General features: G+C 33.4%; 2 protein-coding genes and 1 pseudogene across 2 annotated transcripts; 2 read left to right on the plus strand and 1 right to left on the minus strand.

Annotated features, from left to right (window-relative positions):
- Positions 1-5,136: 5,136 nt before the first annotated feature.
- On the plus strand, positions 5,137-5,607 carry LOC120194757. Its single transcript, XM_039196967.1, has one exon. It carries the CDS (start codon positions 5,137-5,139, stop codon positions 5,605-5,607), a length of 471 nt encoding a protein of 156 aa, XP_039052898.1.
- An 834-nt stretch (positions 5,608-6,441) lies between these two features.
- Positions 6,442-9,617, minus strand: LOC120194583 (annotated as a pseudogene).
- A 2,204-nt stretch (positions 9,618-11,821) lies between these two features.
- On the plus strand, positions 11,822-12,752 carry LOC120194758 (putative expansin-A17). The gene is made up of 3 exons (XM_039196968.1): positions 11,822-11,966; positions 12,017-12,336; positions 12,441-12,752. Exons 1-3 carry the CDS (start codon positions 11,822-11,824, stop codon positions 12,750-12,752), a joined length of 777 nt encoding a protein of 258 aa, XP_039052899.1.
- The last annotated feature ends 160 nt before the right edge of the window (positions 12,753-12,912 follow it).

Here is a 12,912-nt window from a genome sequence, read left to right on the forward strand (position 1 = left end):
GAAAGACTTGGAGTAATAATTTGATATTCGATTAATTAAATCGAATATACTTATAAAATAAATTGTAAAATCTTAAAATTCATTTAAACTTAATTTTTTATATCGAAACAAAAAAATATTTTCAACAATTGTTTTGTATAAACATGACATTTCATTTAAAGGTACCGGTCTCTAAAATAATTGGTCATCTAAAATAATGTATAATCACTTGATTAAAAAAATAATACGTGATTAGTTTTTTTAATTGAGATGTGATCATTGCAATATTGATTTTCATTTGTTTGATGATATGACACGTTAGTAAAAAGAGTTTAATTTATTACTTTAACTCTTAAACTTTAGATAAAATCTTAAGTAGGAACCATTTTATAAATTTAAAATAATTTAGGGACAAACTTCTTTTGGATCGGTGCCCCAGCTATGCTCCGCACATCTCCTTCTACTCTACAACTCATTTAGGGATAAAGCAATTACTATGGCAATTTGGGTCCTTTGATTCCAACTCGGCTTCGTGTTTTGAAACAGGTAATCGGCTAAAGTGTCATTGCTTAAGAACTCGTACACCAGCAAACGTTTCTTTCCCTCTTCGCAAACTCCTAGTAACTTAACCAGGTTCTTATAATGTGTTTGCCCGATCACATTGATCTCAGTTTTGAATTCTTTCTCTGTCTCCTTCTCGAACCACTACATCTAATTTCTTCACCGCCACGCTACTCGTCCCTATTGTTCCTTTGTAAACAATGCCAAATGTCACTCTTCCGAGCTATTCCTTGAAATCATTTGTAGCTTCTGTATGTTCTTTGTTGGTGAAAATGTAACATCCCGAAATCCGGGTCAGTGACTAAAATGAGAATTTTGGAAATTTGGTGATAAAAGTAGAATAGTTAAATAGTTCAATGACTTATTGGAAATATAGTTGAAGGTTGTTTGGTAATTATTGAATGAATTAAAGGGTAAAATGGTCAATTGACAAGTAAGATTTTTATTTTCCTTTATAAGATAAAGGAACCACGTGGAAATAGAGAGATTTCTCCAGAGTTCTCTTCTTCTTTTTTTTCTCTTCTTCACGTGGAAACCAAGAGCAAATGTGAGTTTCTGGTTAATTGATTTCTTGTTGAATTTTAAGTTTGGTTTTGATTATCAAGTGACTCTTAAGCTTAAGGGAAGTTTAATTTGTCATAAAACAATAAGAGGAAAGGTTTATAAAGGATTAAAGGAAGTAAGTGAATAAATGAAATCTTGGTAGAAAGACATTTATGGCATTTCCAGACCAAATTTGACTTGCCAATGGTCTAATTAAGAAGTTAAAAACACTAGAATTGAATTTGGAACATGTTGAAAATTTAGTGTACTTCTTGAATTACATATGGAGAATAATATTTTGATGTTAAAGAGGTGATGAATGAATATAAATGAGTTTGAATATGTGTATGTGAGTTAAGAATATAAAAGGGGATGAAATATGAAGAGTTGAGCTAAAACGAAAGTGAATTTCGTGCTCTAACTGGAATTTCTGGGTTGTGTGCATCGATGCACATTCATTGTGTACTGATGCACTCTCAAATGAATGAACATTGAATGCAATTAGTGCATCGATGCATCCCCTTAAGAATAAAACATCGAAGGTGATTGGTATACTGATGCACAGGTAGTTCATCGATGCACACATTAAGGAATGCATCGATACACTGTAGAGTGCATCATGCATACCTTTATTAAAAGATTAAAATAGCTTTCTTTTAGCTTAAGAATCGATAGTTTAAAATATATTAATTAGTATACTGATATGTATCAATATATTACTATGTAGATTCAGAGCTTAAACAAGTTCCAGAACAATTACTCGGTAAGATCGATCCAAGGGAAAGATATGAGATTGGTATTGACTAGTGAGGTCAGGTGAGTGCATGCTAGTGACATGTAGTGTTTAATGGAAATAAGACTTGCGATGAGTCTATTTCCAAGTCTTATTTCCTAGAGTAATATGCATGAAGTCATGAACATGATTGTGTGTTTGTTATAATTATATGTGTTATATGTGGTTATATGTATTACATTAATTGTATGTATGCATGACTAAAAATATTGATATGCTTTGTATATGCTATATAATTTGTGTAAAACATTATTATGTAATAATGGAAGAACATGAAATAAGTTATATGATAAAGACATAAAGAATGAAATGAACATGTGACATAAGTTATATGTTAATGAATCATTGATATTATATATATATATATATATATATATATATATATGAACATAAAATAACTAAGTATAAGTCATATTATATGGTATAAGTGATTACACGAGAAAGGTTAAGAGACTCTATGAAGATAGTATAAATTGGAGGGCATAAACATAAGTAATGATACATAAGTTATATAGGGAAGATTTATATACTTAAAGGAAACTACGGGTTATGAGTTATAAAGTGAAGAATTACAACACTTTATGAAAGAGTATTATAGAAGTCATGGAAATTGCACTAAATAAATAGATAAAACAAGTATATAAATGATTTATGTGAGTGAAAGGGGAAGTGAGATAAGATAAGTAGAAATGATGTATAGGATAGAATGAGACTATTTGAACTTGTAGTATAAACTTTATAAAGGAAGACTTAGGTAAACTCAGTATATGATAAAATTGTAGAGCATTACTATACAAATTATATTAAAGAATATATATGAGTATATGAGTAAGTTTATAGGTTAATGATAGAACATATAAGATTATATAAATGTATGATAATATGGAAAGGGAACTAAGTTTAATGATGTTGAACCCTATGAGTAGAATTTATGTGATTATAAGTAACATGATTACATGATCACAAGATATGATACATGATATGAGATATATGAAAGAGAAAATATATGTCATATGAAATATTATATGACTATGTGATTATATGAAAAAGAATATAATTATACGTGATAAGTTCTGGGATATGTGAATCATATGAAAATGTTCTACGCATAAGTGAACCATATGTTTATATGTATATGTGATTTATATGACAATGAGCTATGTGAAAGAACTATGTGACTATTTGTATATGTGAATGTATGCTAACATAAATATTAATGCCCATGTTATGTGACATGAGAGCTAGAGGTATAGTTGGCATGCCAAGAGTCGAGGGTCTACGCGGTCCTTCGGGACATTTATGTATTCTTTGGAACATGTGTGAGGTCTTTTGAGACACATACTTGATCCTTGGCATATGTATATGATTCTTAAGGAATTTTCTACGTGGTCCTTAGGGACAACCTTATATAGCACTTCGGTGCAATTTTACGCGGCACTACGGTGCAATTCTACGTGGCACTTCAGTGCATTTATACGAGCTGTGGTGACAACATTAGTGCACAACCTCTATAGACTCATATATCTATAGTTCTCACATGTGTACATGGGCTAATAAAGAGATAATTGTGAAAACAATGTATGTAATATATGTATATGATGTGTGATATGAATTGTGTGACATGATATATGGGTGATTGCATCTGTTACATGATATACATGAATATATGTTGATGTATATGTGAATGAGTATAAATGACTTAGTTGATAATATAAGAATTTATTATAAGATATAGAATATGAACGTAAGAGATCATATGAAAAGAAATAAGAGATATGAAGTATAATAGTATGATAAAAATATAAATGATTACATGTATGTGAACAAGTATGTAATTGTTATATGGAAAAAGTATATGAATTGTATGATTTGATAGCATAAAACAATCATGCATGATTAGTGGATATGAATTCCATTTGATGTGTTTTTTTTATGCCTCACTAAGTCATCGACTTAGCGTGTGAGTGTTTCACACGTAGGTTACAGAAAGTGAATATAGAAGCTGAGAGGAGTAAGACAGGTCAACATCTTTCTTACAAAGTTAAGATCAGAAAACAAATGTTTGATAAGTATTTTATTCTTTTAGATGCAGTTGGCATGTCATATAAACGATTTGAATTGTATATGCTCTGATAAGTGTGAAAACTTTTATTTTGAAATAATATGAAGTTTTCTTTAACAGGGATTTTTCATTATTTTGAACAAGTAAAGGTTTAAAAGTTTATGTGATACCTCGGACTCGGATCGGGTTGGAGGTGTTACAGAAAACCTTCTTTGGTTGAAGTACGCTTAGGGGTGAGATTTTGGAGGCTCTACCGTGATTTGGTGGCTTGAAGCAGAACGAATGGTATTGCTGGGTTGTTCTGCTAAGGGAATTGGGAGGGAAGGGAAAGGAAGGGTGGTGGAAAAGCAAGAAAGGGGTGTGCGATGGCACAGGTGGGGAAGCTAGGGAAGAAAAAAAGTATGTTAAAAAATGGTAAATTAGAACTTTATCTCTAAATTACTTTGAATTTATAAATTGATATCTAATTAGTATTTTATCTAAAATTTAGGGGTTAAGTAAAAATTAAACAATTTTACTAATGTGCCACGTTAGAAAATCATTAAATGTTTAACGGCAATTTATGTTAAGTGACCACGTCTTAATTAAAATGAAACATAATTAACAACGAATTAACATTTTTGGATCGAGTAACCATACGTTTATAAAAATGAAAGAAAAATGACAAGCTATGTAATTTACCCTTAAAATATATATATATTTATCGTATTCATATTCTTTTGTTATTAGTGTTGTTAATGTTTTTTTTTTTGAAAAAGGATACCTTGTATTAAGAGATTACAAAATACACCACCCTTTTTCAATCATGCAAAAGGCTATTTTTCAATCACTGGTAACCCTTTTTCAATCACTGGTAACCCTTTTTCATTCCATCAGCGTCACTTCCTCTATTTTAGGTTCAGACTAACATTGTCCCAAATTGTTCTAATCGCATGGCTAAATCCTTGATTCCAAGACCATTATGAAACCATCAATTTGTTTTGTAACTTATTTTAAGATGAGCCATGTTCGTCACTGAATTCATGGAAGACCCTCCACTCATCTCCAACCGATTCTCTCTTTTCCCTTCATAAATCATCCTTCATCCCACCACTTAACCATTAAAATAGTAAAAAGAAAAGTCCTTCAGAATAACACCCTAACGACACCTCAAAGTGAAATTAACCCCCTCAAAAAGAGAAATAAGAAAAACTGAAAGATGAAACTCAAAAGCACCATATGCTTGGCTGTTCTATTAACTACAGCTTCACTATCTGCAGTAGCTAGGCCTGACGCATTCGCTGCAGCCGTATCATCCGGGGATAGTAACGATGCAGCTGACGCTTTCATTGATCCAGGAACTAAGTTTGGCAGTGATGTTGTAGACAAGGATATGACAAAGGCAGAAAAGGAGTCGGATGATGACATTGCCGGTGATGATGATGTAAATTGGTTCGGAGGTCCTACCGGAGATGACTTTGGATCTTTTTCCGGAGGTCCCATCGGAGGGGACCCAGATTACAATGTTAATTCGATTGTTTGCGATGAGCCAGGCCCTTGTTATAAGAAGGAGCTTACCTGTCCTGCTAAGTGCTACGGCTCAGTTAACAAGTCAGGGTCAGGTTTCTCTGCCAGTGCGGGTGCCGGTGGCTGCAGCATGGATTGTAAGACATGCACCGCTACCTGTTAGGAGAGTCATGGAAAATATATAGGTACCAGTTTTTTCTTTCCTTCTCAATTTTCCTTTTATCGCTCTCTTAATCCTATTCGATTCAATGTCGTAGAAAAGAAACATTCTTTATTCAAAGAGCTATTTAGCACGAGTAGAAGACTCGGGTTGATTCACAAGTGACAATAAAGAGAGAATAAAATCATTCTTGACTTTATCTGAATCTTAAAGCTTAATTTCATGTTATTCATGGCTGCAATAATATTCTTGGTCCTGAGTGAAACATCCTGCTACCCAGTATTGACGTGCTAAGACATGAATTCCTATGAATCCACTTCACTTTTCATTTTGATGGTAAGTAGACAATGGCCTCTAAAATTTTCCAACCTGCCCCAAACTCACATCATCAGGTTCTCCTCCATGTCTACCTTTCGTTCTTGCATATTAGCGGAGCCCAAACATCAACTAACAATAACTCTAGCATTTTATATTAAAATGTTAACCTTTTCAAACATATAGGAATTAAAAAGAATCTTTTTATATAAGACACTAAAATGAGTTTTTAGGTATAGTACATAATTGTAATCGACTTTACCCAAAATGTATCACTGTATTTTATCAGTTCATACATAAAAAAGATTATACAAGGAGTCTGCTATTCCTACTCCACACTTAATTAAAAAAACTTTACAGAAAATAGTATCGAAAACAAAAGCAAGGATAGATATATAACAAGCTCAATTCTCTCCTTCATTGGCAAAACGTGCATATAACCAGAAGCAACTTGTGAGGTTACTGATAGCTCAATGCAGCCAAGCCTGTGGATGTCGTTAGATAGCAACCCTCATAGCACCTCTTGCAGCTTCACGTTTCAGCTCGGCAGCTTTACCACTCCCACGGAAATACATGCATACTTGCTATAAGGTCAACAGCCAACAAAGTTAGAAATACCAAACACCATGTGGGTAAGGGCATTGCATTGAATCATGTTGGGAACAGAACAAACCTGGATAACCCAGATGCTAACAACTGATTCGAGACAGAATAATCCGAAACCAATGAAGTAGAAGATCTACACAAACAAAAAGAAATTTTATTAAAATGGGACTTCGACTGGCAATCACAATGTTCTCAAGCCTTCAGAAGTATAAGCAACATTCCTATGTTCCCATCTATGTCCCACTCAATTATCAGCATGTAATAAATCCATGCTACACGTTAAACATAGGTTAAGAAAATGCTCAACTGTTTGAATGGACTAACTTGATTGTGGGTATTTTTTTCTCAGGTTTAAGCATATACTTACCCCGACCAAAGCATGGCTAATAAGATCAACTGCGGGTAGGATTCCACTGTATGAGGCCAAAAACAAAATGACCATTAGTAAGATTGTAAGATATAGATGGAAAAAATTGAACTAGAATACTATTTTTGCATGTCAAATATTTGCGTTACGTTTACATTCCACCGACATAAGGGGCAATCCATTATCTCATATATGAAATAAAGAATCCCACAAAAAGAAAATGATATGTTATAAAAACAGAAAAAAAGAGGCAAGTCCCATCAGTAAAACCCAAATATAGACTTCTAAAGATATGCTAAAATAGTTAGGGATCTTACGTGAGTGATTTCCCTCTAAAAACTACAGGGGGTGCCACCGCAGCAAATATGCAAAAGGCAATGTGAAGCTATAAACAGGAAAGATGGAACAAAAGGATCAGTATCTAATTCCCAGAATAAAAGATCTATCAGGAGAAACATGAGTTATTACCAAATAAAACATGAAGAACCATCCAAACCTCAAAGCACTCTCATTCCTGCATGATAGTCATAAGGTGAGAAAAAAGAAATCAAATTAAAGGGCTGATAAGCAAGTGTAAGGACTGTAAAAAGCGGGATTTAAGAAACCAGCAATAGAAGTTAGCATTGGAACAAGCCAACATAGAAAAAGAAGAAGCAAAACATGAACTCTATATTAAGAAAAAGCATATAATATATTAAGTACCTAAAAGCACGATACAGTGGGCGATACCACAATACATAGGCTCCTGGTACTCCTGCTACGAAGTAGATGATCGACAATAACCAGATCAACACCTAAAAATTAATAAGGAAAGCAAAACATGATCACAATTATGTTAAGAAGAAAAGCAAGACATATGGAAGTATATATCTAAACTAACTTTCCCCTTTGATCCACGCAGTAGTAACAGCTATGATGTTCCATAGAAGGCATAGAACCAATCCTGCATAGAATCACCATCAATCACCCAAATGCCTGCCAGCCCTTGGCTTTACATCAAAGCCACTTTCAACTGAAGAGTTAACAAAATAAAAGCATGGTACAAATAATTACCCAATGCAATCTAGATAAGATCCAAACAGTATAAAAACATGGCACAAATAGTTACCAAATGCAATCTAGGCACGACACCTAGAAGTACTGTGAAAACATAAAAACATCTTACATACCTAAAATGTCGAAAATGCAACATACTGCAGTCTTTGTAGATGAATTGGAATTTCATTGGCAATATCATGATGAATGATAGCGAAAAATGGTGGCCAATTTTTCTCTTCCACAACAATTCCAGCTGCAAAGAAGAGAAGTCAAACAGTAGTTCATGATAGAAATGTTGTGTTGACCGTAAAAGGAACTAAGGCCAAATATTCTGCAAAAAGAATAGAGTAATCTAGACAAATGCTGAAGATGAGAACAAAACCAAATATGATATGTATGACAAGTTAAATAAAGGAAAATGAAAGGTACCTCTTGCCACTGCCTCTTCTTTCCGCCTCACTTCCTGCATGGAGTAAGCTGATCAGTGAAAATTGAAGGGATGCTATGATATATGAGCTACCAACGAGCAGTAACTTCATTCCATTTATTTGTGAAATAAACTTGCAAGAATGAGAATTTGCAGCTTAAAACCTTCCAAATAACTGGGATTATTGAGATATATTTGTGCTTTCATTACATAAGATTCTTTATATGTTGATGATATGCCTTTGGAAATGAATTCAAAGTTGTAAAATGTATTGTATAATATACTTGTTCCCGCCTTCTCAGTTCAGCTTCCTTAGCCTGGAGTTCCTTTTCTTTCTTCCTTAAATCCTACATTTAAACCATAAACCAGGAAAAGTGAGATTCAAGGCTTAACCAAAGTACATAAATGAAATTTAGAGACATGTCTTTACCAACCTGATTACGTGATCCCCGTAAAACTGTATCAAGAGGAATATCAATTGCTGCCTCACGGTCATAACTGAAACCGGCAGGTTCCGGAGGTAGTGGTGAAAGTCTTGAGTTTGAGGCAGGTGGAACACTTGGAGTACTCTGAAAATTTATTGACAATATGTATTCAAGAAGCAAGCAAGATAGGCAACTATTCCAGCATACGGTTATTCAGGAGCAACATTAAAAAAAATACTAGATATGACCAAATCACAACAAATATTGCAAGGAACCTATATTTTCAGGATTAATCATCCTAATCCTTGGTCAAATGAAAGTTCACTCTTAAACCTATCAGTATATATCGACCATTCAGGCCCAAGGTTATGACTACCATTTTTACTTTCACTAATAGACATGGAATTTCAGCATCCCAGGGATATAAAAGGGTACTTTAGCACGGTATCACCTCAAGTTATGGTTTTACATTGAATTGGTATCTACGTCTAAGAGAAACAACCTAGCCTACCAAAACAGAGGCGCACTCTCTAATCTCCAAGAAACGAAACGGAAAACAACCAAAGCCATATGAAAATTTCCACACCTTTCACCTGATACCTCACGAGACATATGTCCTATAACTGCACTCATTCTTACTTCAACAATAAGTTTTGAATTAAATGTTCATTTGAAACTGTCACAATGATTCAGTTTACCGATGAAAATAGACCTCCACCAAATTTAGACTGGCCAGGTGCCTTCCCTCTCACTGCTGTATCCTGGTAGAAATTTTTAAAAAAAGGAATCATATTAAAAGAGAAGGAAGCTGGTTAGCATCTAAACACAAACTTATTGACAGATAAATCGAGTTATAAAGTGTGGTAATTTGACATAATCTGCATTTCATGGACAAAGGTTTATCTAAGTGCAAAAATGAAAACCACGCGAATTCCCCTTCTGCTTATAGCAGGAATGTACAGAATATATGGATTAAAAGGTACAAACATCACAATTAGATGAACGAGAGAATTGATACTGAAGAAAATAAATCATTCCTCTCTGAGTACCATAGACATGATTAAATAAAACATGAAGAAAACGTTATTGATATCACTTTTCTCAGAATTAATTATATAATAGTACAAACTACAAAGTGATCTTCAGCACCAGGAAAATGATTTTTTTTTCTTTTTAACAATTTGATAATAAATTCAGTAATTGAACAAACTTAAATGAACTTTTTACTGTATTAACGGGTACTCATAAAAAATAAACACAAATTCACATCAATGATCACTGGCGGAGCCAGCATACTATGAGCGGCGAATGACACCCAAATATTTTTGGGGAAAAAATCTTTATAAATTTAATAAAAATATTTAAAAAAAATAAAATTAGCATATTTTTTAAAAGAATATTAGTATTCTTAAACATAAACTGACACAAATTATTTATTTTATTCACTTAAAATTTTATTTATATAAGTTTTTAATATGACACCCAAAAATAATTTTTCTTTAAATTTAACACCCAAAATAAATTTACTAACTCTGCCCTTGTCAATAATCATATAAACTGCAACAACCAAGTAAATGTCCTTCAAGAACCGAATTCAACCAAAGTTTCAGATGAAAGTCAAAATCTCCAGAAAATATATAAGTCAACAAATATTCCACTAGTAAAATTTTCAGAAAATCCCTAATTAAAAAAACTAAAACAAATACCAAACAGCGCTATCACAATTGAACTTCAAAATTCAACACTCATTCAAACATCACCAAATAAAATAAAGAGACTGGCAGCGAAAGGATTAATTTCTTCGTCGTCGTCGTCGAAAGGATTTTTATCGTAACGACCAGCCATTAGCGTAGGATTTCTATCTGCAAAAACTTGATTTTCAGAGCAAAAGAAAACATATAATAGATATTCTGAGGAAGACTGAACTGCAATTAAAATTAGGGTAAAGTATAGTAATGGTCACTGAACATTTTTGAAGCTTGCATTTAGGTCTCCCAACTTTTAAAACTTGCAATACAGTCTCCCAACATTTATTCCATTTGCAATATGGTCCTCCAACTTAAACCACCGTTAGAAAATTAGGGTAAATTATATAAATGGTCATTGAACTTTTCAGGTACTTGAATTTAGGTCCCTAACTTTTAAAACTTGCAAAATAGTCCTTAATTTCATTCCCAAATTCCAAAGTAATTCAATTTCATTCTAAACTCTAAATTCCAAAATAATTCAATTAAATTCTAAACCTCAAATTCTAAAATACTTCAATTTAAGGTTTATAATGTAATTGAATTGTTTTGGAATTTAGGGTTTAGAATGAAATTAAGGTGTTTTGAAATTTTGAACATGAATTTACTATTTGACATTATCTAAAAAGGGAAAAGATATTTAGAAGTCTTCTGGTTTACTTTGTTAGAAATTATTTAATTTTCTCCTGCAATTTTATATTGCCTGCTTGACAATTTGCTACTCAATTGTACAATAACGTACCATGAAACTATAATGCGTTGAATTTACAGATAATCCCAGGAATTTATTGGAAATAATAGTTAGAGCTGGCGACCCTTTGATTTGTTTCTCTTATTGCTATCAAGCATAAGAGAATTTTAGGTTATGATCATCTCTTCGATAAATACATGTGTTGTTGAAAAAATAAATAAAAATCAGATGTATAGTATTTAGCTTGTCAAACTTATATTCACCCTGAGATTGAATAAATTGTAGTAACTTTTATTTCACCATTTATGGTAGTAGATTGACGAAAGGCATGGAAATATTATCAACTGCAGAACCAAGATTTATAACTACTGTCACATGGGTTTGAATATAAAAATAGGATTCCCATATGACATTATGAATTACGATGATTTATTCTATCATTTAAGGAATAAGGATAATAGCATAATATTTAAAAACTCTATCAATAATTTTTCATTAGCTATCAGCAGGGTCTATCACTGATTATAAATATCTAGGCAAAATGCATATGTGGCATCAAACTCATCCTTCGCTTACATTCTCCAATGTAAAAGGAAAAAGAAAATGAAGAGTTCCTATCTATTTACTACTGCTATTCTCATTGTGTGTTTTTATTTCCCCCCTAAATTTCATGTAGCAGATGCAGCTCATACTTGGCTCTTAGCACATGCAACATTCTATGGTGGAAGTGATGCTTCCGGCACAATGGGTAAGTTTCTTATTTTTGGTTCATTTCATTGAATATGTTGGTTTTTGCAGGTGGAGCTTGTGGTTATGACAATCTCTACACAGACGGTTATGGAACAAACACGGCCGCACTCAGCACAGTTTTGTTTAACGACGGCAAGTCATATGGAGACTGCTATCAGATAACTTGCGATGCAAAAAAGGTACCCCAATGGTGTCTCAAGGGTAAATACATTACCATCACCGCCACCAACTTCTGCCCTCCGAATTACACACTACCGAATAACAATGGTGGTTGGTGTAATCCACCCCGACCACACTTCGACATGGCTCAACCCGCATTCGAGACCATAGCGAAATACCGGGCTGGAATTGTACCAGTCCTCTACAGGAGATATGTCCACTGTTCTCATTTTGCCATAAAAAAGAAGAATAAAAAAAGAACTTGAATACTAAGCACTGTTTGACCATTGCAAATCTGAATAATTTGTTTTCCAGGGTTACATGCAGGAGAAAGGGAGGCATGAGATTCACCATCAATGGAAGGAATTATTTTGAGCTGGTGCTGATATCAAACGTTGGGGGTGCTGGAGAGATTTCAAAGGTATGGGTAAAGGGTTCCAAAACCAATAAATGGGAAAGCATGTTGAGGAGCTGGGGTGCCAATTGGCAGAGCTTAAGCTACCTAAATGGTCAGACCTTATCTTTCAGGGTCCAAGTCAGTAATGACAAGACTCGAACTGCACTTAATGTGGTGCCTTCAAATTGGCAATTCAGTCAGTCTTTCAAAAGCAATGTTCAGATTTAGAACTTCTCATATAATCTCACATATGTATTTGTTTATGTATTTTGCTTATTACATTTACTTCCAAGCTATATTATCATATTCTCATCACTTAGGTTGTGGCTTGGCGTTTTACTCTTGAAGCCCAGCAAGTGATTTGTTTACAAAATATACCCTGTTGTAA

Source organism: Hibiscus syriacus, unplaced genomic scaffold (genome assembly GCF_006381635.1).
Source record: "Hibiscus syriacus cultivar Baekdansim isolate YM2019G1 unplaced genomic scaffold, ASM638163v2 tig00117000_pilon, whole genome shotgun sequence".
Taxonomy (NCBI): Eukaryota; Viridiplantae; Streptophyta; class Magnoliopsida; order Malvales; family Malvaceae; genus Hibiscus; species Hibiscus syriacus.

Excerpts from the sequence above, each read along its gene's own strand:
- LOC120194758 (XM_039196968.1), top strand. The coding sequence starts at position 11,822 with ATGAAGAGTTCCTATCTATTTACTACTGCTATTCTCATTGTGTGTTTT. Across the intron at positions 11,967-12,016 it reads TGATGCTTCCGGCACAATGG|GTGGAGCTTGTGGTTATGAC; the intron begins GTAAGTTTCTTA and ends TGGTTTTTGCAG. Across the intron at positions 12,337-12,440 it reads TTGTACCAGTCCTCTACAGG|AGGGTTACATGCAGGAGAAA; the intron begins AGATATGTCCAC and ends AATTTGTTTTCC.
- LOC120194757 (XM_039196967.1), top strand. The coding sequence starts at position 5,137 with ATGAAACTCAAAAGCACCATATGCTTGGCTGTTCTATTAACTACAGCT.